Below are 26,865 nucleotides of genomic sequence, written 5' to 3'. Positions count from 1 at the left end.
AGGAGTTTAATCTTGCCATTGGAAGATGGGGTCATACTACAGATTTGTTTCATCACCTCAAGTCAACTAAGTTTTTCAGGTGGATCTGCTTAGAGCTTTCCCATACAATAATTCTATCATACATGGCATGTTATGTAATTAGTATAGAGAGAACAGAAACAGTTCATGAATAGCTCCTCCTCTAGAAGCTTTCTTCAAAGCACCCCCAAGATCTGGCTGTCCTATCCTTCTTCAATTATCTCCGTTATCCTCAGACTTTCTGCTTCCTACTCTGTATCCTCTGAAGGCCTCCCTTTCTTGAGAGATCTCAGTTGCTCCACAAATAACAGGCAATTTCCCAACAGAGTTTTACTGGTCACTGATTTTTTAAAGAAGCATAACAAACTAGGAACAAACAAAAACATCAAAGGACCCAGAACATTTTGTGAGCAGACTGGCTAAGTGCAAATGAAACTGTTATACAGAGTTAAGCAGCATGACTAGGTATGGTAAATTACAGTATTTAAAAAGAGTCCTTACTTGAGTCCTTTCTTCAAAGCTTCAAAAGTTTTCTTCACCTGCAGTGGTTTTGGATCCCAGATGACTGCCGCTTTCTGCAGTGAAGAATAAGCCTTGGGGGATTTCAATGACATTCTTGATCTCACTGAGCTTCTGCTGAGAGACTTTCTGTAGTAAGAGAAAGGAAATAAGGAAAAGATTAAAAATGCATCACCTGACAGAAAAGAGATACCTAACCTACAGTGCTTCCAGGCTACAAGTCATATGCTCCATCCCACATAGATTTACTGAAAAGAGTAAAGCTCTTGATACAGTGAGAACACTTTCACAGATAATATTAGAAAATTAAGGCACAGCCCCAAATAGCTAATGGAGAAAAGACGTAAGTTCTTTTGTGACTCTAAGAAAAATAAGAGATGGCTCTTTCTACAAGCTAGAAGCAGACTTCAGGAAGTGCCTTCAGGCAAAAAAAAGTGGTAAACAAACATATTGTTAGCATTTATCTTAATGGACTTTCTTGGCACATGCTAAGTCTCTGATTCTATGCACACATTCACACTAGCTATTGAGCTAACTACAGAGACAGTCATGTAAGTCATGCTGCAGGACAGGATCACTCCCGTTCTGACTCTCATCTGCAATCCAGTGACATAAGGCAACAAGCTTTTACTAACAACTACAAACCAGAAGCAGATTTGAAGAGACTTCCGCTCTCCATCTACCAGCGAACTCTAGAGAAATATTCAACAATTTACATTTCTAAGCACTTACTTGAGCACAAGTACACAGAGTGTGACAAACACATATGATTAGCCTTAAAACATTACCAAGAGGCTAGATAAGCTGTTACCTTTCAGACTGATAAAGCTAACATAAAAAAGCCTTTATATACAGCTATTTCTTTGCCAGCCTCCATCAGCCACTTAAATGATCATTTAGAGCCCCAGCATGTTTTAGGAAAGCCTACTACCAAGCCCAGGTTACATACAAGATAAAATTATCAAAGTGTTTTTTCCAATATCTAACACCTCACTTACTTTTAAAAGCAACTGCAAAAGCAAATTTAAATACTGTCTCTAACAGAAGTCCCACACATAGGACCACTTTCACTAACCTGAGGAATTATAATACTCTAGCCATTAGTTATATATCTGCCATATTTGAAGCAGAAAATAAATTCTTTGTGATAGGTCTTTCAGATTGTCAAGTTACTGCCTGGCTTCACTCTATCTATATACTCTTTTAAGCCTCAATTATTTTTACCTAGTTTTGTTAATACTCCCTGTAAGTCAAGCCTCTAAAATAACATTATCTTAAAGAAGGTTCCTATTCCATGAAGCTGAGCCAACTGGTTGCACTCAGAGAAGCTTTCCACCTTCTCTATTATCCCCATCCTAAATTCAGCTCACCTGGGGAAATGGTGAACTCAAATAGACTTAATAATTATCCACTGGTTGCCTGAAGGCATAGGCACGTGACTCAATGCCTAATAAGATTATTGAGCTGGGTGATTAAATTATAGGCGCAGCAAACCTGAGAGCTGTCCCCAGTCCTATTCTAGAAACATTCCAGTAACGACTTTAATTATCCTGGTGCTAAGTTTGCGCTTCTTTTCTTTTAACATCTAATCTGCTGCCAAACATCACTAGCTATTTAATTTCTTCACCCCAATGATTACCTTAGGTGATTTTTTTTAATGATGGCTTAACGTAAAGCATTGATGAAATCATTTGGAGCTCAGGTTACCTATCCCAAGGAACACAAACGGTAAATTAAAAATTCACAATAGCATTTTGTGGGTCTTTTTCCCTTTAAAATAACAACTCTTTGAGTATTTCATGCAAAGTGAGAGGCTTTCAACAGGAATAACACTGGAAGTAACAGTCCAGCAAATAACAGCAGTTAAAATTGTCTCCTGGAATGACCACCAATTAAAATTCCTTCATGCAAAGAAGAAAATAGTATCCATTTTCATATTTTAGGCAAGTATTCTAAATAGCAAGATACCATACAGAACATAATTCTATCTTTTGAAATTAAAAGCCCGAATTACTCTTGTTTTTTGTTTGTTTTGGGGGGATGAAAGGCTTTGGTGTTTACCTTCAGAGTTTCGGGCTGTGAAGCCTAAATTTAGAAAACCATCTCCCTTCAGTTTCAAGTACTGCATGTAAGCAATAAATAGGGATGGACTGTGATTTAAAACTCACCCTTTTCCCCGGTATCTTCTATTGAGTGGCAAAGCCAATAGGTACCCAGCGCACTGATGTTTAGAATCCCATTTTCATACACTGAATAGAAATGTTGAATAGCTAGCTTGAGATTTTAAGGACAGTATTTAAAGGTGGCTGCTATGTCACAGCTTTCCCTTGTGAACTTAGTAATGTAAGTATCAGATTTCCTATGTTATAGATAACAGTAATAATACTTCCTGTAGAGACCATTGCGAAGAAAAATGAAATAGTGTGTCTGACTGAGAGCCTCAGAAAGTTGCTAAACAAATACAAAAGTACGCTTAGCATCTGCTTAAGAATACATGTGGACCTAATTTGTGTGCCATCCTTTGAATAAACCTTGCATAGGGCCCCTGCAACCTCCTGCTGTGTTCTGCAACACTGCCTGAGAGAGAATTAAGTTAGTAGAGGGTGATTTAAAAACTTACTCACTACGCTGGAGAAGACTCCTGGGTATTAGCCAGGTTATGATTGAATAGCTAGTACAAAGATCTCTCTTAATGTCATGATTCCTGAACAAAACTGTCTGACTAAACACTTAAATAACAAAAAGGAACATAATAAAAAATGCACAGAAAAATGCATAGGCATTTGGCTAGAAAACCACTGCAGCTAGAAGTAACAGATTAATCTTAAGGGATAAAGAAATTTTTCTGTTTTGAGCATTCTTAGCCTTTCTTTATTGGAGAAACAGCTGTTCAGCCCCTTTCTTGGTAGATCCTTTCCCTGCTAGAACTCCCACAATGTACTTGAACTCATGTCTGTTTATGTAATTTATTGCCAGTGTTTTCTTCAAGATCATTGGTGTAATTTTAGATGCCTAATCCTCACTGGGTGTAGTACTATTTTCTAGCTTCCACAACAAATTGATTTACTCCAGTATAAAGACTTCTTGATCATATCACAGTCATGCTGGAATTTCATTTCTGCTCATACCTTGCACTTTACTATGATATGTTTACCTAAAAGTTAATGCAGTCCTTTGGTTCTTTGAAAATATATTTTATTAAACAAGTCTAGAATTTTAGTGATACACGCTTGGATTTTTTTTGAGTACAACACTTTTAGAGGCATATTTTCCAATAACTCTATACCATAGCTAGAAATAATTTACTTTGTTATTACTCTAGCGTGCACTGGTAGCCAGAGACAATACTATCTTGCATTTGTACATCACATCTTCCAAAAGCACTCCACAGGCTATACAGCAATCACTAAATGCAGAACAACAAGAAGAACACTTGTAGTGGAAAAGCTGCACAGTCATCTGCATAAAGCAATGCTACATAACAATGATAAGCAAATACATAAATATGATAAGCAAAAAGGGAAAAACAGTGCTAGATGGTTTAGCAATTACTGTGTTAGACTGAAAATCGAAAGACTGGATAGCAACCAATTCTGAATGCTTTCCATTCTATCTGAATGCTGGTATTAGTCAGAACACACCCTTTACTACGAGGGTCATTAGAACAGGCTCGAAGGAAAAATGCATCCTACTAGAGCACTAACAATAATTCTTGAGCATGCTGAGATCCCAAGCACTAATTTATAAAGACTATAAAACTGTTTTTTTGATATTATTTATCTGTATCATCTTAGTTTTAGTATCAGACCTACTTCAGGACTTGCAAGTGAGGTCATCTCTGCAGTTACATCCGCTTTTGAGCTCACAGAAACACACCAGTGAAGTGGAGGTCAGTAATTACAACAGAGTTTAGGTAGCACCTTCCAGACTGACATTTTTTTAAAAGAAATGGATGCTATCTATTGTTTGATACATAACCTCTCTCACAGATCAGAAATCCAGCCATCTCTGAAGTACAGTGTGTATAGCAGAAAGATAATATAACGTGAAGTGTAACTGTTACCACTGATCATGACAAGAGTCAATAGTTTTAAGGGAAAAACTGAGGAACAACTACTATATATAGATGTTTTGGGTTGAAAAATACATTCCTAGTACCTAATGTCTATCGTCCAGAGCATCAGGTGCTTTTTTGTTTGTTTTACTTACGCTAATTTTCTGCTTTGCACAGTGCTGAATCCAGTGAAGGAACAACTCCTGCTGATACCACCTCCATCACCAGAAGAGACGAATGTGAGTTTGACCGACATGATTGCCAATCAGTAAGTCTGCTGGATCCTGAAATAAACAGAAAAATAAATGAGTCAAAAGCTTGGCAATTCAGGCTTAGACCTGTGCTGCTGCAAGTGCTGAGCTGCAAGAAAGTGGAAAGTCAGAAAAAAGGCAGTAGATTAAAGAGAAAAAAACACTTGTCTGCTATACACATTTCCTCTGTTGCCTTGCATACAATCATAGAATCACCACGGTTGAAAAAGACCTCAAAGATCATTAGTCCAACTGCCCACCTGCCACCAATATTTCCTCACTAAACCACGTTCCTTAGTACAGCATCCAAATGTTTCTTGAACACCTCCAGGTACAGTGACTCAACTAACTCCCTAGGTAGCCCATTCCAGCTCCTGACCACTCTTTCAGAGAAGAATTTTTTCCTAATATCCAACTTGAATCTCCCCTGGCACAACTTGAGGCCATTCCCTCTTGTCCTATTGCTAGTTATGCAGGAGAAGGGGCTGACCCTCACCTCACCACAACCTCCCTTCACATAGTTGTAGTGAGTAATAATGTCTCCCCTGAGCCTCCTCTTCTCCAGACTGAACAACCCCAGCTCCCTCAGCCACTCCTCATAAGCCCTGTGCTCCAGACCCCGCACCAGCTTTGCTGCCCTTCTCTGAACACGCTCCAGGGCCTCAATGTCTTTCTTGCAATGAGGGGCCCAAAACTGGACACAGTACTCGACGTACGGCCTCATCAGGGCTGAGTACAGTGGACAATCACCTCTCTGCTTCTGTTGGCAACACTATTTCTGATCCAAGCCAGGATGCCATTGGCCTTCTTGGCCACCTGGGCACACTGCTGGCTCATGCTCAGCTGAGCATCGACCAACACCCCCAGGTCCGTTTCCTCTACACAGTCTTCCAGCCACTCTGCCCCAAGCCTGTAGCGTTCCCCGGGGTTGTTGTGGCCAAAGTGCAGGACCCAGCATTTGGTCTTGTTGAATCCACAATACAACTAACATGGTACTGAATAGTCTCAAACAAAATCTCTTGCCCTCTGCAATTGCTGACTAGTTTTACAAATTAACTACGTAAAAGCCAGAGCAACCTCAGCTCAGAGGCTGTTTGCATTTCTGACTTTAAAAAAGCCCTGTAACTGTGCCACTGTTCAAGGAATTCATGCCTACCCATATATTTCCAAATCAGTTTGAATGCCAGAAAAATACTTAAGCTCTAGGCTTAGTTAGGTCCAAAAAGCAGTTCCTTACATCTGTGCAGAGCCACAATTAAGTCTGGCAGTATTGGCTGAGTGTGGTACTTAAGCCCAAGGCAGAAGTCTGGTTTCAACAGTAAATTTCTGTTTCGTGCTCCTCCTCCAGCAAGATTCGCTTCAGATTGCTGTTTTCTGTTTTCCATTAGTCAAACTCCTGCTTTCTGGAGAACTGTGCTCTTTGCCATATGTCTATATAATCCAAGTTACAATGTAAGTAACAGACATATTCCTCCAAGCAGCTGCAGAAAATCACCCAGACAGTTAATATACAGAAGAATTCCCTTCCTTCTCCCCTCAAGCTGGTGTAATGTAAACACCACAACTAGCAGCTTTGGTTTTAATGAGGCCAAAATGCGGGCCAAATCCTAATTTCCCCTCTTTGTTCTTACTTCTGTCTCACACAAAAGTTGATTTGAAATTACTGAGAATTCTTAACTGATTAAAAGAAAAACAGATATATATTTGCATAGAGAAGAACAAACTCCTACAAAGAGCTTTAAATGCAGATGCTCCTTGCAAAAGTTTTTCCTATATTATGAATGTGCTTGAAAGATTAGTGAGATCACCCAGTCTACCAACATAGATACTGGAAAAGAACATCTGCGCTAAACCCCTGCGTCCCTACATTATCCCAGCAGCATGAGTACAGTTATTCAGACTAGAAGCCACAAAGTATCAAGATAAGACTTTTCCTGGCTCTACCACTAACTTGGAGAGCAATCTAACTCAAGGCTCTTCCAGACTGCATATAAAGAACCGAAAGGTTGAACTAGACTATCCAAGAGGGATGAGATTTCAGTGCTTTGCTGAATCTGGGCTAGTCGACAGGTATACAGAGAATTACTGTAAGTGCTACAGGTATCATTATCCACCAAACTAGTAATTAAAGTTGTCATGGGTTTCTGTTAGTAGTGAGAATTGATTAGTTCTTTAGAAGCCACTCAGGGCTGTGAGCTGAGGTCAAAGACTCCCATTTCATTGCCTGTCCTACAAGGTCTGCCAAGCTTATGAATATATGTATGGAAAAAAAAACCCACACAAAACATTTTAGAACAAGATGTGAAAATGATAAATTTGAGGCAAACAGCTATGTTATTTGCAAGCTACCTAGTTTGTTAAATAGAAGGAAAATGTTGGGTATAGCTAGTGGTTTTGTATGTCAGTGCATTGAAGCCTGCAGAACTCCATAGCTTCAGTAGCATCAACAGAAATCCATTACATACACAAATACAGGCGCACATTCATCACCTTTTTATCATCCTCTTCAGGCCCCTTGCTTTGAAACAATGCCTCCTTAACACCCCTAATCAGACATCATACTTGCATCACATCAGAGTTCAAGTTTCAAAATATTTTCCATTCTTTCCTCTAGTTTTCAGATGTTTATGTCTGTAAACAGTAAACAACGGGATCATTACACTCAAAAAAAAATTTGCAACTTACTGAAAAATGTCATTGCACAATAAGCTGTTAAAGAAAGAAATGAAAGGAATGGCCTCACAGTTACTGACCACGTCCCTCTCGAAGGCTGAGCCAGATTCCCAGGATCAATCCCTCAGCTCCCAGACCTGGGAAGTTTATTTCAGGAGTAAAAGGGAAGGAGAAAATGCAGGAAAAGCGTGTGTGATTTTACAGGACTCCTAAAGCCTTTATCAAATGAGACTGGAAGCTTTTCAAATAAATATATATCAAACAAACTAAAACAGAGAGACCCTTAACAGGGAAGGGGAGATGGAAAATGAAGTAAAAAAATACTCCTGAAGTAAAAATGTGTGGTACCGAATTCTAGATATGAAGAGCTGAGTTTGAAATGCACAGACCCTCAAACCTCAGTTGGTGAAAGAAATAAATTGTTTAAACTCCTTAGATTTTCCACGTGTTTTTATAAACCAAATACAATTTCTGACACACACATCAGTAAAAGACAGGAAAGATGAATTGGATCTCACTTATGCATAGCCATAAGCACTTACAAATACCCGTAGGTTGTGTTTTTAACAGCACAAAGTTCGGTGCTCAAGGCCACAAACTGTGTCATGCTCAGCTGCCATGTACAGCTACATTCAATTGCAATTCACAAGCACATTTTCACAGTTCCTTCCTTTAAGAATGAGAGAATCTGAATTACGTTAGGAAAGCACCGTTAAAGGGATTCTCTCTCCTCCTTTGAAATAATGTTGATAAAGTCAAATACCTCATGGTACTCACCTGCATATACAATTTTGGTAGTAACCTAGGAAACTAACAGCTCATTTCACACATAGAATCTGACTAGAAGGCCATAAGAAGGATGTCATGGCAACATTTTAAAAGTAAGAGAGATTTACAAATGCAGTTGTTTAAACTTGGGTTTGCTAGCCAGAGTATCTGTATAAAAGTGCTGAGCTATGTTACAACTGCCCTGAGAAACAGCATCTGGACACATCTCAAATTCAACTATCCCCTTAGCGTAAGAATAAATCAGATAAGGACACCCCCCCACACTCTGCTTCCACAAAGCTGAGTTCCAGTCTGTCTTCAAAGGTGTAATCTCTGCTCCGTAGGCCAATGTCTTCAAAACTCTTAAATACCAGGATTATACCCTGGAGAGCAGAGGTACTTCCTCACTCTTCATCTTCCCGAAAAGCACAGAATGTGCATACAGTGGCATGAGGCTGGTATATGTGGAGCACGAGAATATCAGGCCAAAATGAAGGAGTCTACTGCTAGAGGCAATAGAAACACTGAACAACTGGAATAAAATGCAGCATCTTCAAAAAGTCTTAGAATGTTTCTGAATCCTAAACAGACCTACAAACTCTCAATCTGCATGTTCTCCTCAGCACTAAGGGATTACTCAAGCCAAAGGACCTTCATCTTCTACAAAACAAAATTTGGTGTCTGCTTTTGTTTGTGGCTAAACTTTTCCTACCCTAGTCACATACTTAATTGTTTCTGGGCACAATGGCTTCAACAATTTTATGTGGAAAACATGACTCACTGGCTTCTTGCAAAACACTTCTGATTGTGTTTTGCACTTTAAATTAGTAGCTGCGATTTTCTTTCAGTATCTCCAAGAGGTTCTCTTAAACTTGGTAAACTACTGCTAGAGTAAAGTATTTGTACTTAACACTGGATTCATTCCATTTGAGAATGACCTTTTAGCTAAGAGACACACACTTGCTTCTAGTTGTGCATCTGTGAAAAACTGTACCAGACTTCTGTTTCCTTCAGCTAATTGTGGAAACATGCATCACATTGATAGCCTGGGCAACAAGTAGCTCCGTATCTCCTTAGGATGTCAGTACCCACTGCTCATTGGCTTCACCAAGCAGCAGCTGCCTGTTACTCACAGACTAAAAGCCACGTAGGGGTCAAGTAAATTATTAGTTACTATAGAAAATAACAAAGAACAAAAGACTATTCAACACTAATGATCAATGTAAAGTGACTTTTAGATCCCATTTGTGACTTTGGATACATGACATGATTATGACGATTTACCTTATACCACTTTACGCTTTTTCCTTTATTATTGCTATTATTTTTATACATAATTTTGTTTGAAAAGTTACATAAGCTGTACTTGGGAGGATGACAGAGCCATTCTATCTTCTTGTTAACTGAGTTAATTTAATTTTGCACGGTCACAATATAACTGTCTTCTTGGGAAGATCCCTATACTGGAGGGTTGCTAACTACAACGTCTTTTTAGTGCATGGTTTTAGAAAATTCAATTCTTCAACCATGATAACCATCCAAATTTGCCATTATTGGCTCTTTAACATTTCTCCTGAAACTCAGTTTTCGCTGTATATAACTAAAACAAGATGAACATTTAAGTACTTTGGAAACATACAACGCTGTCAAACTTTTTGAACAAAGTCTTAGGGCTGTTCGGCCTGAATCACCGGCGCTTCTTCCTGTGATTTCAACATTCTTTGGAACAGGCTAGAAATTTCTAGATCTCAGCACTTTGCAGCACTGGAGATCCAAACAACAGACCTTTAAAGTTAATGAAACTCCTGAGATGTGACAGCATCACAACTCAGCCCTAATTACTCTAAAGGTATATGTAATGAAGGCTGACAGAACAAAGACTGAAGTGACCATCCTGTGTACAGCACAGTGTTGAATTCAGTGGGAAAATAAACACTATATTTAATCTTTGCTCTCAAGCATTCTTTAGAAAAACCACTGACCTCGGTAGCAACGTCTATTTGCTAGAAAAACATTCCAAATTTATGATTAAAACTCCTTAGCTTTTAAGCATTTTTGTTCAGTTATCACACAATCATTCTATTTATACTGTTTTTGGCAGAACTAAGAAAAATGTCTCTGGTTATTTTTCTAGAGATTAACAGACACTTGAATTAGGGAGACAAAAGTGCTCTAGATGCTACATCTCAATACAGCTATTTTAATGCAGCTTTAAACATAATTAGGGATCCTTTCTTTAGATACATCCTTTCCATGGAAATTTGCAGTACAATCTGAATAGGTTTTATGTAACCCATTGTAACATAGGAATTTTGATTTCTGGATATCATTCATCTAAAACTGGCATCTGGCACCAACACATACAACCTGTAACTAGGCCACCATATAGACAGGACAATCACAAATAATGGAAAATGTAAGATTGATATTTTACCAGATTTATGTGGTAGAACAGATAATGGTAACAGAGACAAGTAGCTGCCTGCAATGAGCTTTTGAATATTTTTCCCTTGGCACTTGTACTGTCCATTTCTGAACCACTAAGAGGTAAATTTTGCCTCTCCTTTGCAATTTTCCTGTTCCTCTCTTTCTCCACTCTGGTTCCTATAATGGGAAGAAAACACAGTAGACAGCTGACCTTGCTCAGAGTTCTTTGCTGAAAAATGCAATCCAAGCAGGAAACCATCGCGGTGCTGTGAAGTCCAGTGGACATAGCTGTATAGATCCATGAGCAATCATTCTTCTACCATATTCACCAGACACTTCTGCACTTTTAAGACTGAGCAATATGAGCAAATACAAAGCAGTTTTGCAGCAAACGGAAGATTTTGCTTCTCTACAAACCGGCACATGCGTTCCCCATTTTTTTGGCCTAAACATGTCTAACTCAGATTGTTAGACAGGCCCTTTTCTTTGCACCAAACTGACACCTGTCTGATTCTATTTTCAACATCTCAAATGATTTGGAAATATAACCCTATTCTCAATAATAATTTAGGATCCTAAGATCTAGTTACACTGATTTTTAGTAAGTATTATATTTGTAACTCACATTATTTAGAAAGATGGGGCCTCAAAGTATTACTCATTTAGATACTTCTGAAAATTTTATTTTTTTTTCTGGGCAGATTCAATTCTCAAATATATATTTAAATACTACATTTCTGACATACTTTCCTCCTAGCTATATTCAAGCCGTAAAGACAAAATCAGATAAACAGCTTTGATCCAAGTTACTGCTTTAGTCATTAGGCCCTTCTACAGTTTTATGCCAGCTTCTGGAAATGAAGTCTGCCATGCAGCAATAAATTTAAATATCAAAAGCAGTTACCTCAGACAGCTTCTCCTGTGCTGGAAGTAGTGTCCCTGACGGAACATTTCTAGTGTAGCTCTTTGAACACAGGACTCAACTTTCAGGTCCAAGATGACCTGTTTTTCAAGCCTGCAATTCAATATGTTACTGTATTTCTAATTACTTTTCATCTAAGCATACAGATCCAAGTTCTAATCTCAGAGACACTGGTGCACAACCAGAGGAAATCAATCAGTCACTTATTCCAGATTTCCACTAGAATCTGGGCAGCAAAAGCTGGCCCACATTTAGTTAATGACCTGGAAACTATTTTTCAAGGCACAATTTTGTGGTCAGTTTTGTACCTCCCTCTAGTGGCAGCAGATATCAAACAAATGAGGCACAATAGAGACCCAGTCACGGATCGCACACTGACATATTGCACCTACTTCTTTCATGGAAACTTGTTACCCAAAATCAAAGCTGGCTGTAAATCCCACTGTAACTTTTCTGTGATGTCATTGTAAGAGAAGGATCAGAGACTGCACATAACCAAAATCCCCATTTACCTCCTTTGCCAGTATGTGGCACGTTCATGCAGCCACATGCAGTTTCTCCACGTTTTGCAGACATCACAGCTCTTCTGGTTGCTGTGAGTACTTTTGCACTAAGTTTTGCTTTCCTCTTCAGGGAAAGGCACAGAACAATCCACCCATTATCAGCTGATTTATGAGCACAGGGCTTGCTCCTAGCTTCTCTGGTTTCAATTTCAAACCTGATGACAAACTTGCAAGCCTGAATCAGAGATTGAGGAATGTGGCTGGCTCCACACGCTAGTCTGACTTGCAGCTTTTTCAGCTTTGGCAGAATTTGACTCTGCAGTGAGCTACATTCTAATGAATACTTGAAAACAAATTCCTAACAAGAGAAGAAGCAGATGGCTTTGGGAGAGAGCAATTTAAAAGCGATGAACAGGCTCTTCCATTTCTGACAAAGAAAAATTTGCCCAGCAGCAAGACAGTGAATCCTACATTCTATCCTTGAGAAGTCCCTCCTTCTTAATTAAGACCCCCAAGGAAAATTCTTCAGTAATATATTTCTCATTCTCCCTGCTTTTCCCAATCTATGCCTTAACATATGCACAGACAGACTTACTGTATGTGATCATGTCTCCATTCACCAGCTAATGGAGAAGCCTTCTAAAAGCCAATTGGCAGGTCAATTATGAAATAAGAGATGTCCCTTATCTCAGCCTTAGGGTTGCGGAAAGCCCCAGATCTAAGCTTCAATAGAATCCACTATGAAGTATAGATATCTATGTTTTGCAGGTTTATGAAGTGTAGATATATGTGTTTTGACTATTACACCGAGAAGAGTGTATTAACCAAACAGATGACAATCTTCCACCAATAGCGCAATGTGATGTTCAACAGTATGTGGGATGTCTTTTGATACCTTCAGAAACTGAAGGCTATGAATCGCATCATACTGGTATGTATCCCAGGACATGCTTCTGAAATAGGACAAACCTCCGGTCATTTTGCCATCTGATCATGAAAACTGTCCCTTAATTAGAGGGAATGGCCTCAAGTTGCACCAGAGGAGATTCAGGTTGGATGTTAGGAAATACTTCTTCTCCAAGAGAGTGGTCAGGTGCTGGAACAGGCTGCCCAGGGAGGTGCTGGAATCACCATCACTGGAGGTGTTCAAGAAACGTTTAGATGTTGTACTGAGGGACATGGTTTAGTGGGAAATATTGGTGACAGGTGGGCAGTTGGACTGGATGATCTTAGAGGTCTTTTCCAATCTTGATGATTCTATGATTCTATGAACTAAGCCATTAAGTCAAGTTTCTAAAGCAACAATGTTTTATTCCCGCAGATGTTATCAAGACAATCTTGTACCACAGAAATAATGAAGTTGTTTAATTAGGACCAGAATCTCAAAGAATACTGGAAAAAGAAGAAGTATACAAAATGTCACGTAACAGGGAAATAGATAAGAGTTGTATTTTAAAGAAATGTAGTTTCTTTAATGCTGAGTAGGCATAGACTTACTTCCTTCAACATCAGTATTTCCAGTACTGATTAGTGAATCTTGGAACCTATATTAAGATAATTGAAAAGGGGGTAATTTTTAGAAAGGAACATCAACATTTAAGATAATTGAAAAGGGGGTAATTTTTAGAAAGGAACATCAACATTATGTCAATTTAGAATGTTTCTCATTGGCTAATAGCTGAATCTTCCGAAATAATTCAGCATATTTGAACATTTTATCTAGGATGAATTTCCTCAGCATCTTCTAACACAGGCTTGTACTCCTATTTTCTAACAAATTAGGGAAGGTGTCATAGCATACCAACACTGTGTTCTGTGCCAATGTTCCCTTTCTGTAGACACTCCATAGCCATGTAAATTTCCTTGTGGAAAAAATAAACAACCTTTTAGTTTATGCGTATATATCTGTACTTTCCCCTTCATTTCCTACCAGTTCCTAATACGTATGCTCTGACATTCATGGCCCGCATTTTTTTTTATGCTGTTATTCTCTGCTTTTATTTGGTTTGAGTTTGTTCTTAATGAGCTGAACTTCGCACAGCCCAACTCCAGCTCCTATAAAATCTGTCTTAAATGGCCAGATTCAGAGATTTTGTGTGGAGAGAAAAAAAAGCGTACATACCACACAGCTGTACTTGGAAACAGATGTTTTACTCCTTTAAACTGAACTAATGAAGGCAGGAATACGGAACAGATAGGACAGGAACATTTTGGTCTAGATTTTGAGTATGAAATTTTTGAAACAGTGCAGAAAAGACTGGTGCCTCCACACAAGGGGAGGGCAGAAGGGTGGTAAATCCACCGACGATTTAAATTTGCACAGCTGTGCTGACATTAAGGCTCTCCCACTCTGCAGCCTTGCTGATCCCAGCACCAGTTCTACCCACCAACTCACAAAAGAAGAGTATCCCATAAAGCGCAGGCCAGATCTTCATTTGGTATCAACTGCTGTAACTCTATTGAAATCAATCTATTTATAGAAGTTCAGGATCTGGTCCTCTGTATCTTTGCATTTAGCAAGAGTAAGAAGTCTCTAAATCACATTTTTCAAGGCTTCTGTAAAATAGAAAGGAGATCAGATCAGATGCTGTGAAAACCTTAGCTTCTGATGAAAATTTGATGAAAGTGAATAATTTTTAAACTAACTTTGCCAACCAGTGTGGCCTTAAAATACAGTCTTATGCTGCTAGTTCAGGAACATTTTTAGCACCATTGCTTCCTTGCCCAAACTTGCTCCCAAAGACATGTTCAGAGAGAACATAGAAACCACTGTGATCATGGTTTGGTCCCATCCTGGAAAAATGTGTCAGTGCTGATTTTGTATAAAAAGATGCAACAGGTTTCCCCTCTGATTCCTAGCATAAACTTTAAAAAAAATTATTCTTGATTTGTCTTCATATGTTCTTCATCAATGTGCTCCCTTGCAGCATAAATCAGATACACAGCAGCAAGAAAGAATCATCTGCTGTATAAGGCTATGTGAGACACGGTCATTACACACAGAGCAAACTGGGTTTAGTGGGGCCCTTCTTCCCCTAGGGACTATCATAATATAAATTATTAATAGTAAAAATAAACATTGGCTAGCTTGAACTTCTCTTCATTATCCTAGATCCTATTTTTGTGATGGAATTAGCTAAATAAAGCCCACTTGAAAGAATGTTTAATTGCAAACTATCCAAACAAAACAAAATTGAGATAATTATTTCTTAAATATTAAACACACTAAAGTAGATTGCTTTGGAAACAGCCAACAGAGTAATGTATATTAGGATGTATGGTAAAATGAATAGTTAAGCAAAACACAGCCTAAACCATATTACATATTACGTATTGCAATATTACATGTTACATTTACTTTTAGACTAGATCTTTTTGTCAGTCTGATTCTGCCTGGACTATACTTTTGGATTATTTCAGGCCAAAACATAATTACAACAATACACTTTTCAAAATCATTACTCAAAAGAGTTAAACTTGCAGACTGACTTCTAGACATAGCTTGTCTGTGAAAGAGCAAGATAATCTACATTGATCATTACTCTGTATAATGCTCCTTAAACCTATTCCAGTCCAAAAATGTCAGCTTAGCAAAGACTACTGTTTCAAGTGCTTATTCTAAAACATTTATTATCCTGAAAGTTGGGTAGGGAGAGCTCACATAAACAGTTCTGACAAGAGATCTCTAAAGGAGTGTGGTGATGCCTTCCTCCAGAAGAACTGATTACAGAGTTCACGTCTGCCTTGGCCTCCATAAACTTGCTTTCTTCAGCTCTGCAATTTTGTTACTGCTATTAAATTCAAATATTTCACAGTCAGCAAATAAAGAGCATTTGTTTTGGTACGTGAAATCTTTCTTTTGATACTCACTAGAAGTTAATACACTTGCCACATATTTCTTAAATTGAAAGTATTCCCAGCAAGACAAGAAAATGATATCTCTCATCCGAGTGAAATTTGCAAACAACAACAACAACAAAAGAATCTAATTCAGAAAAGAGCAAAAGGTAGATAAATGGTAAACAAAATCACAGAGTAAAAATGATTTTAAGAACTAATATACAGTACAATAATTTTTCTTTGGAGGTCCACTGTGTGCTGTGGCATGAAAACAGACTAGTGGTAAAGCACTGGAAGTGCAGTACCTTATCAGCCACACGTTTGCCCTCTCACTTATCAGTAACTGACATTAACAAGACTCTTGCCAGAGATAATAAATTCCTGGGAGTGACAGGCTCTTCTCAGTCACCTAGCATAAGCACAAGTGAGCTACTCACCGGAAAAAGACAGGCATAACTTGAAGTGCTAAGCAGAAGTTGCTCAGTAGCAGAATCAGTTGAGATCTAACCACACTTAGGCTAATCTAAATTTAAGGTCCCTTGAAATGTTGTGAGTACCATCAACAAACATGGCAAGAGTCACTCATGAAAAAGAGATTGGTTTGTGCACAAAAAAATCAATCGGATCTCTGTCTCAAACTTCTTCACAGACCATGAACTCTAGTCTTTGCTCCCTGAGGACTCAAAGCTTTTACTGTAACTAACAGTCACATCTGTTCAGTGTTTCATATTTTTCAGGATCCCAAGGAGTTTTCCTTAGACCTTGGACTAATTTACTCTGCATCTATGCTGAAGTACAACAAAATTCCCACAGAAGAGATAAATGAGTACTTCTGCCAATTTATTTCTACTTCTATCCCAAAAGATGCAGGTAATTCTCGCAAAAGAAGTTTTCTGTGTGAGCATTTTGCTAGCAGAGCTAAATCTTTTTTAATTTTATATTTTAGCATTCTTCTTAGTCCTCATAGCTATGCCAGAACCTTCATAATACAAATCTTCTGTAGAGCTTCACCAGAAAACTTTGGGTGCGTAATAAATCTAGAATAGTTTTGAAAGATAGAAGTAGACTGTAGATAACGTAAATAAATAATCCAATGTGAACGCTTTCAGTCTCTAGCTACACTATCAGCACCTCACTGCTATCAGAATATTGGTATTATTTATTACTAAGATGTTCTTGGAAGGAATGAAGCAATCCAGAAAGGCTGTACTTTCTATCAGCATCCTTTATACTTATACTATCTAAGTTTACTGTGCATTGTAACTGCTTCCATACATGTATCTTCCGCTAATTCAGCCATGCTGGTCAAAGACATCATTTTACACAACCTGAACCCAACTCAGCTATGAGAACAGGAATCTGCAACATAGATAGGAACTTTACAGCTGTACAGAAAGGGTTTATTACTTGTGTTACTTAAGATGCTAAATGGACTTTGTTAGTACAGATGTGTTGCTATAAATCATCAGGAAAAAGAAGAAATCATATTGGCATACAACACTCATATCAATATAGCTGCAAAAGCTTTTAATGTCATATGGCTATGCCATTAAAAATACTCATCTGAGACAAAGATATAGTAGTATTACATTTAAGTGCAGAACAGACCTTTTGATGGCTACAAAGGAAGTGTAGAACATCTACAATTCTCAGTTTGAAAAAAACTGTGTAAATTCTTCATACCTCACAGAGCAATAATTATTTTTGTGAAGCAAATTTACTTAGTTTATGTTACCCAGACTTCGATACTTACCTATACACCAATTATATTTGAGAGCACCCTTGCAGAATAGGATTGCACCACCTCACGGAACAGCTCTCCCTGTAAGCAAATTCTCCTAGTTCCTTTTCAACGGCGATGGAATGAACTGTAATGCTAGCAGGCACAACCACTCAAGAGCATGAAGAGCTGTTTCACACACGACCAATGAGAAAAAGATGGAAGGTGTCAAATCAGTTAACTGTACATATTGACCCTTAATTCATCAGCTCCTACTGTCCTAGAAGAATGAGGTCAAACAACAGCCACCTTCAGAATGTGACATGTAGGAAAATGATGGTAGGCTTGCATTCAGTTACAGTTCACAGAGCTGCAAAGAGATCTAAAACAAAGACAGACCATGGCAGAAAATCACTTGAGCACTCTTCAAAATTCATGAATGGTCGTTCAGATACAAAATGCACATGCTGAAAAGCAACCCCAGCAACACACAAATCCAGATCCAGAATTAAATCCAGACACACTCACAGCAGCAATGACACAATACATTCAGTGTAATAGAAAAAAGATCATTTTGCTCCATATGATTTGGTTTACTCAAGAGAGATGTTTTACAATAAGCTACAGGCTTTCTGTACTCTAAAGATAATCTGACAATTCTAGGTTATACTATACTTGCTCATTGCTTCATATTAATCTAGAAATGGAGGCAAATTCACAAGCACTGTGGAAAAAGATTCACCACGTATTACTACAGATCTGGAGATAGAAGCTAGTCTGGGTAGATACAGAAAGTATGTTTGGGCCAGAGATCTTTCCAGAAAATGCAGTACATGCTCTTTTCCAAACCTCTTTCAGAGCATGTGTGCCTTAGACTTGTGTCACTGTTCTTGAAGAACTCATGCTCAAACAATTTTAAGACACTTTGCAGCACTACTTATTTGTTCTGCACTTCTGATATTTGTTTGCATTGATTTTCTAAGGTTATCTAAATTCACCATTTGTTAACAAATGATGTTGGTAGCACAACACATTGGAATGTGAACACTTCAGAAAAAAAGGGAGGGACAACTCAGCCCCAGTGGAATTAGGAATAAGATCCAATGACTCCCAACAGAGTTTCACAAGGGATAGCTCTGTTGTTTCCTTCAGTGGGAGTTGTGGATCAAAGCAGCATTACACACAGGACTTTCGTGAAAGGCATCAGTACCTTCAAGATCGCTCTGTGGGCTCACATTTCAGACACTGGATAACAAAAACATAATGACAGGTTTTCATAAAAGTGTGTGCATATACTGATGTACTAAGAGCATGAAATAAGGCACACAGTAAGGCTCAGTTGGGATATGTCTACACAGAAAACATGTAGTGATGTTAGAGCTGTTACGTTACTGACAGAATTAAACATAATCCATCCACATCAACTGCTTTTTTTTAATCTTCTATTGCAAAAAGGAAAAAAACAACAGATAATAAAGCTAAGTAGCTGTGAATATTCACAACTGAGGAAAAGCCTGTACATTTTCTGTATAAAACAAGTATTAGCCACATTTTCGCGCAGATTTAAAAAATGTGATTGCTCAATCAGCTACACATGCATTTGGAATAACTCTGCATTAAATCTTTGTGAAAACTATGGCCTACCACTTCACAGATCTCATCAAGCGAAATCCTTCCTCATGATATGGAGAAACGTACTAAACTCTTCTTGCAAAATTTCAGTTATGGAATGTTAACACTGCAGAAATTCAGTGGAAATTCAGTGCACAGAAAAACTGAATGTTATTTCCATCGTATTTTGCCTGCAGTAATAGAAAATGTAAACCTATTCAGGCTATCTCTAACACAGTAAACACTGTGACTCTGAAGTACACTGGGGTCTCTTAGTTTCCTCCCTATTTGGTCATCTGTTGAGTTCTAGCACTGGAGGATGACTTTTTTTCCTCTTTGCAAATGTGGCAATTTAAACAGAGGTTATGTAAGTGCAAAGAATTATGGAAAAAATGTAAGTGGAAAGTACATATTTTTAAAATGCACTTGAATAACTCAAATGCAGCTGAACTGACATTATTCAGACTTTCCAGTTTTATTCAATACTGGATTGAAACCAAGCACAAGGCATTTCAGGCCCAAAAGACATTTTTAAGAAAACTCTAAGTACCTATATTTCAAGTTTACAATATCTGTCTGGGAAATCTCTGCTACCTAAAGACCAACTTAGCTATCTCCTCATGGAATGAAACAGAAGGGATGTAAACTAATTATGGAGAAGTCTGGATCAGCTTGGAAACACAAGGACTGATTCAGCCCCAAAGAACACCCAAATCAGAAACTTGGATTCAAATGTCTGTATTCTTCCAGCAAAATAAAGATGCAGATTCAGATCCAGATTTTACACTGAAAGTTCACTTCTAACCTGTGCAGACACAAGCTCTAGGCTCAGTTCTGCATTCCTTCCACACCCAAAATTGGAGTTCTGCCTGAATAAGGAATGCAGGAGAGAAGCGAATTTCTTATCTTTGTGGCAGATCTTGTTTGGTGATGCACATGCCTGCGAACCTGCCAAAACTCCAATGTGTGACATGGTAAGCAGTTCAGTTCCAAAACCGATTAGGTTTCATAAGATCTCTCTTCCAGGACGCTTAAAATAAGGCAGAACTTTTTTATGAGCATACATAACTGTTCATATCTCCTGCATACATTGATACATTCCAATACTTCTGCTTACAAGCAGAATTTTCAACAAAGTAAAGATCCTAGATTTGTATAAGGAATGAGGAGCAAACAAAATAAGTTATATATTTCCAAACTGGGGGACATTTAAAACTACGGTTATACAAAAAGCAACATTACAATGTAAAATAAGATTTTAAAAAATTAAATTTCACAGAGAGAAAGTAACATATGAGTAAATAAATAACAAAAGAGGGCTCCTCTCTGCTTATCATTCTCCAGAATCACAGGGTAGCAATGTGCACAAAGATGCACATAGTAACAGTTTTCCTTCACTTCAAAGCAACACGAACTTCACCCTGACTTTTGCTAACAGAAATGCAGTTACACTTTCTTCAGCTCCCCAGCCAGCCCTATTTCAAAATTTGCACGGAGAAACGCCTTTCAAATGCACAAATGACTTTAGCTGAGGGTCTTGGTCTTTTGAACAATTTCCCTGATTTTTCAGTCAAGTTTAGACAAGTGTCCGCCAATGTTAGTTACAGATGCTGTATTTTACGACTAGTTTAAGATAACATCGAAGTCCTAGTATAGATACAACTATATCATCATTTTTGTTAATTTAAATTAATTTGGTCAAAAATCAGCCAAAGTTCAAGGAAAAAAAAATAACTCTTTTTTGTGAATACAAAGTGTACCCACATATGGAGAGCTTCTGACACCAAACCGCTCTGCTACAGCTCTGGCCTTCCTGGATGTTTTCCTTGTTATTCTACCCCCAAACAGTGTACAAAACTGCAGGAAAAAAGATGCCCTTCTGTGGTCAAAGTGAAGAGGACATTAAGGCAATTTATGCTGCATTTTGTCTAGATGAATGTTTTCACAATAGCTAAGAAAACTATACGTTGAATAGAGTACCCTGTGGCAAGTATTCAGATAAAAAGGAATTCTACCTAAAATCAAGGGCTTCGGCTGCTTCCTAGGCAAGATTAAATCAAAATATTTCCTATGTGCATTCCCTCTTTTCTTCAGCATGTCAACTACAGTAAGTAAGAATGAGCTATTAATTCTCAGTATCAAAATCTGGGATGATTTTATATAGCTGAATGTGTTTCCTTACTTTAACAGAAGCAACTGTTACTGCAAATCTTTTCCAAAGCATGCTGGAAGTGAGGTTCAGTAGATCAGCAAACACACAGCATACTTTTTGGGGGAAAAGTTTCTAAAAATTTATCAGGGTTTTTAAAAAAAAAAAAAGTCTCTGAGTTATGTAACTCATTCCCATGATAGAATACTTTTAAATTTTCAACTCTGTGTAGAAAATATTAAAACACTAAAAGCTGCACAAAGCAAAACAGTAAAATTCTCCCTTTTTCTCTCATGCGTGCACACATAACGTACATGGAAACCAATTACCAGCTCTAAAACATGAATTTTACATTTTCCACTAGAAAGACAAGTTGCTTGCAATTCCTTCTCCCTTTAAATCGTTTCTGTGGCAACACATCTGGCACTGTAATTCTGGGCCAGAACATTAACTGTCCTGAAAGAAGCAAGTTATTTTATTGTTCTGGTCTGCAAGAATGTGAAGCAAAGAGAGATGTGAAGACACATGTAATCATATAACCCTTTCTGCCTTCATAGGCACACATAATATTAACTATAAATACTCACACATAGCTTAGATCTGCAAGTTTTAAAGTGCTCCTGCAATGGTTAGAGAAAAAAATTGCGGTGAGCACACACTTTATGAACCACTTTTTTAAAACAAAATGATGAGTGCTTTGTTATCATTGTTCCTACCATGCAAAATAGGAAAAATCGCAAGGAAAGTAGGTGGCTAAGAGGAATAGGGTTCATTCTCTATGGTAAGCATCTCTCTTACATAACTGAGAAAGGTTGATATTGATTTATTATCATTTCCCCAGTACTATGAAAACATTACTGTATTATCACCACTTTACAGATGAGGTACATCAGGAGCATATGAGGCCGGAACGTCTGAAGCATCTGTTACATTTGGATGCCCCTACCGTTAGCTTCCCAGACCGACGCATGCAATTTTCAGCCCTCTAAGCTGCTGAGGACCAGTAGATCTCACTGGTCTTACCTGAAATTGTAGGAACCTCTTAATGCTTAGTGTACGTCTTAGACATCTCGGTTTCAGCCTGCCAGCATTCTCAGAGTTTTTAGACTCAAAAACTTATTTGTAAAGAGGGGGAAAAAAAACAAACAAAAAAAACAGCAATAAAAACTTAGCAATTTGAACTGGAGCTGTAAGTAAACAAGTGAACATTTTTTTAACTACTAATAATCTATATGACTATAATCCAAAGCAAGTTATTAGGGGCATGTCAATACCTTGAGACTGACACCTTAAGATATAAACTCTACAGTGGATCTCAATTCATGATGTAAGGACCAATGCCATTTCCAAGGGCTATTGCATCCTCAGCCTGGAATAGCAGCAGTTAAAAAAAAATACTGAAAATAGCTTTTTGGTACTCCATCAAGCCAATCAGGGATGAATTCATGGAAAGAACATATCTGATGAATAAGAAAATATTACTGACATAGTTACCTTTGTAATAACTGCATTTTAAGTTCCCTGTGAAATAGATTTTATTATTTAACTTGAAACAGCAAAGTTCAAACCTCAATCATTTACAAACAGATTGGTACATTAACCATACTTAGAGTATTTTCTTTGCTAGTCACAAATCGGTGTTCCGACCCTCTAGATTTGTAATGATTAAACGCCCTGACTGGCTAAAAACCAAGGTGTGGGTTGGTTTTTTTTCCCCTAAAACTTTCAACTGAATAGAAATTATGGTTTCAGGCACCAGGTATGTGAAGATATACTGGTTTAAAACAATATGCTCTTAGGGAGCACAAGCTGATAACAGAAATTGAAAACTTGGAAAAAGTGGACAAAAATTGCTAAGTCAGAAACAAACCCGTATGTCCCTCTTGTACCAATACAGGTGTGATCTTATGATCAGAACTAAACCAAGGATTCCGAGCACCTGCAGCCATCAGAGGCTGGCTCATGGTCTTAGCATGACTTCGTGTCTGTATAATTTTGGACTGTCACCAGCCACCCACCTTCCCAATCCCATTCTGGCCAATAACGTTCTGGATAATTCAACTCTGTCTGTTCCTTTTTGCTCAGTCCTTAGGCCAAGATCAAGCATGTACATTAAACTAATATTGAATCCACTATGTTACATAAAACGTCTATTTCTCTTTCAATCTAGTCTTACTATTCATTTCATCCAAATGGCATAATTATCACACCCTCCGAGCCATTTCTCACTCCCTTGCTTTTGTATAACTTTCTGTACCCAGAGCCTCTGTTCTGTCCTGGTGCACTACAACTCTACATTATCACTCTTTCAGTGCTTGAGAGAGAGACGTATTAAAATCCTAACGTTCCCCTCTGGTAGACCGTCTTCCTTTTTAGCTATAATGGCCCCACTCCACCTTTCAGGTTCTTTATAAGGATGTTGCAAAGGAATATTAAGAAGGAATTAGCCGTGGAAGGATGTAAAATTATATCGGTAGATCTGCTATTTACATGGTCCCAGGTCCCTGCCTGAATTACTCCCAAGGGAGCAACTCAGGGCTGCAGTGAACACTGCAGAGCAACTTTGCTGCTGTTTTTCATCTTGACAGAAGGAAATCATCTTGTCTTTATACTGCCCCTTAGGGAATACCCTTGCATAACACGCTGCTGGCCTATATTTCCCTGTTCTTGGCTCCGTGCCGTTACCAGAAATGCCACTTCTTCACTTCAGTAACTGTCTCTAGAACAGAGTACAGCATAGCCACACAGGATAGACACAACAGAGCTGCCAACTCATGGATGCCTTTTTTTTTTTCTTCTAAACAGCATCCAGAACCTAACGGGAGGAAAATTTTAACAAGCTCATTGCTCATGACCACATTGCAAGTTTCTCTCCAGACCTGAGGCCCAAAGTGGGCTTGGTCTGCCCCTCTGTAAGACCTCCTCCCTATTTTGGCACTACTACATGTAGCGTTTATGTCATCCACTCTGCAGAAATCAGGGCAGCAGCATGTAAGTGAGCAACTGCACGAGGAATGAACAGAAGCGAGAAGTTTTGAATATTCACATTCCATTGGACACCACATCTTTCTCAGACAGCTCTCTTCATTCGGCATGAAATGTTCCCTCACATATATGTTGCATTGTTTACTGCCCTTACAAATGATCTTTCTGTGCTTTTTTTTTAAATTTGTTAAAGCCTTTCCAAAAAGAATATGTAATGCCTTTCATTAAAAGCTGTAGCTCCCATATTACAGCTGTTAAATTGCAGTCAGATACAGATTAAGTCTTGTTACCAATAAAGGAAATGACAAAACCAAGGGTTTTGAGCACTGGTGCTGTACTGTCTCTAGTTCAAGCTCCCATGTTCAAGAAATATGTATTATTTTTCCAAATTCTTTCAAGTTTCTCTGCTTGATGAACAAGTCAATTTCCATACGGCCCAACTTATTTAATTTTTTTTTTAAAAGGGGAAACTAAACTCTGTCTGAAGCAAATTGTAACTGAGCCATGACCCAAAACCTCAACCCATATTTAGGAGCCAGTAAAATACAACAAGCCCATACAACACCACCTCCAAAACGCAAACAACAGAGGACGGTGTAAACATTGTCCTCCTTCTCTTACTTTTTCACCTGCTCCAGCCAGCCACTGACCTCCTAAGGAGTTCCTGAGTGTTTCCTGGCAGGAACGTATTTCCCCATGGATAAAATGCTCCGGCATCTCCTAGCGCCTGTGCGGCCCCCACAGGAACATCAGCATCCCAGCAGCCCGCAGACTCCCGGGGAGCCTTCCCCACCCCCCTGCAGGCGACAGGCACCCCTCTCGGTGTCCCGCAGCTCTCACCGGTGCGGTGCCGGTGCCTCGGCTGCCCCGCGGCCCTCGAACGCCGCTCCTCTGCCGTTGCCCGAAGCGCCGCAGCTGCCACGCCGCTTCCTGGTACACCTCGTCGCCGGGGCCGGGCCGGAGCTCCGCCGGGACGCAGCGGCCCGAGCCGCCGCCTCTCTCTCTCCGCCCGGAGCCGGCTCGGCCAGCTGCCGGCTACCTGTCCCCTCGGCAGTCCCGCAGCGCTGCCGCGGCGGCCGTCGGGGACGCGGAAAGGCCGTGTCGCCGGGAGGGCCCCGATAGCCGCCGCTTATCGCCGCCGTCCGCCACCCAGCTGCGCTCCGCTTCCAGGAAGCCGCGGCTCCGCAGCGGCCGTTTGCTGCTGGACGCCGATCGCCCTGTCCCCCTCGCTGCCTCCCTCCCTCCGACCCCCCTCATGCTGGCAGGGGGGCTGGGAAAGTGCAGCGAGACTCCGGCACATGCCGAGCTTGCGGTCGCGGCTCGGACCCTCTGCTATTAAGCAGGGCGCACCCGCAGCGCCCCCTCGCTTCGCGCAGCGCCGTGCTGCGGGGCGCCGCGGGCCGGCTCCGCACGCCAGGCCAGCCACCCCTGCCCCGGGCTCGGCCCGCACCGGCGTTCTCACCCTTTTGCTTCTCAAACATTTCCTCCCTTCTCATTTTTCCTATTCATTGCTCACTCCTCCTCCCCCATTCCCCCCTCTAAGACTCCATCCTCCTATGACCCTCATCTGTCTTTCCCTAATCACCATCTTTCTGTCTCCCACTGCCTTTCCCCATCTTATCCTCTAATAGGGTTCCTATTACCAAACACGTGCAATGTATTCTTTTGAATCCCTGTTAACCAAATCCCCCTGCGAACCCTTCCCGCTGTACCCACCACTGACCTCGTTGCCTCCTCAGGCTGGCACTGCTCCTCAAGGATGAGCTTCTTTCTGCTGGCTCGCTGGGCACCTTCCAGATAAACCTGGCAAAAAGATGTGAATTGGTGATGTAGAAAGCAGCACGAGATCCTCCTATGTTCCTCGCCTCACCGTATGAGTCCACCCAATCACTCCTCTTTGCTTTTGAACAGTATCTTGCCAGGCCTTTTGTAAACACCAGCACACAAATGTGTTCCTGCCTTGGGCACAGCACCTTGGGTTACGGTGTGTCTCATCCATCTGCCATTTTCCCCTGTGTTTTTTAGCACCATTTCCCCTTAGAGTTAGCAAGCTGACTGACGCAGCACAGGAAGCAAGGCACTGCCCCTGAAGAAAATGAACTGACGGTACAGAAGTTGAACATGTTCTCAGGAGAACTTCATTACTAGCAGGGTTTGCTTCCCTTTTGATCATTCAGCAACATCTAGGATACATACGAGACTTTTCCACCTTGTATCGTGAGGATAAAACACAAACTAAAGCTCTCAAAGCACAAGATGACCACAGATGCCGCACAATAACCCCCTAGGGTGGAGCAAATGCTTTTACAATACCTTATGAAGCTGTTTACAGGAAAGTCTTGAAAACAGAAGATATCTCACACAGCTGAAAATGTTTTTAAGAAGATGAATGAGGGAATTAATACTCGTGAAGATGAGAACAGAT

The 26,865-nt window shown here is 39.6% G+C and overlaps 1 protein-coding gene across 11 annotated transcripts in view; it reads right to left on the bottom strand.

The window, feature by feature from the left end:
- The window catches only part of RIPOR3 (RIPOR family member 3), a 59,294-nt gene that overhangs the window by 25,235 nt on the left and 7,194 nt on the right, over positions 1-26,865 (bottom strand). For 4 of the 11 annotated variants that reach the window (XM_021416670.1, XM_021416676.1, XM_021416677.1 and 1 more), the window contains exons 2-4: positions 26,164-26,243; positions 4,747-4,875; positions 520-666 (exon numbers count right to left, since the gene is read on the bottom strand). In XM_021416670.1, coding sequence (XP_021272345.1) covers positions 520-666; positions 4,747-4,847 — 248 coding nt within the window. In that variant the 5' untranslated portion in view covers positions 4,848-4,875; positions 26,164-26,243. Of the gene's footprint in view, positions 1-519; positions 667-1,535; positions 1,554-1,612; positions 1,733-1,761; positions 1,852-4,746; positions 4,876-11,614; positions 11,761-12,144; positions 12,164-14,530; positions 14,692-25,280; positions 25,793-26,163; positions 26,244-26,865 lie in introns of those variants that run through there. The other 7 variants (XM_021416673.1, XM_021416671.1, XM_021416675.1 and 4 more) reach the window with 7 other exon arrangements.

The sequence above is a fragment of the Numida meleagris genome, chromosome 19 (genome assembly GCF_002078875.1).
Source record: "Numida meleagris isolate 19003 breed g44 Domestic line chromosome 19, NumMel1.0, whole genome shotgun sequence".
In the NCBI taxonomy this organism is placed as follows: Eukaryota; Metazoa; Chordata; class Aves; order Galliformes; family Numididae; genus Numida; species Numida meleagris.
Note: the sequence above shows the minus strand (reverse complement) of the source record. Positions and strands in the feature narration are given on the sequence as shown.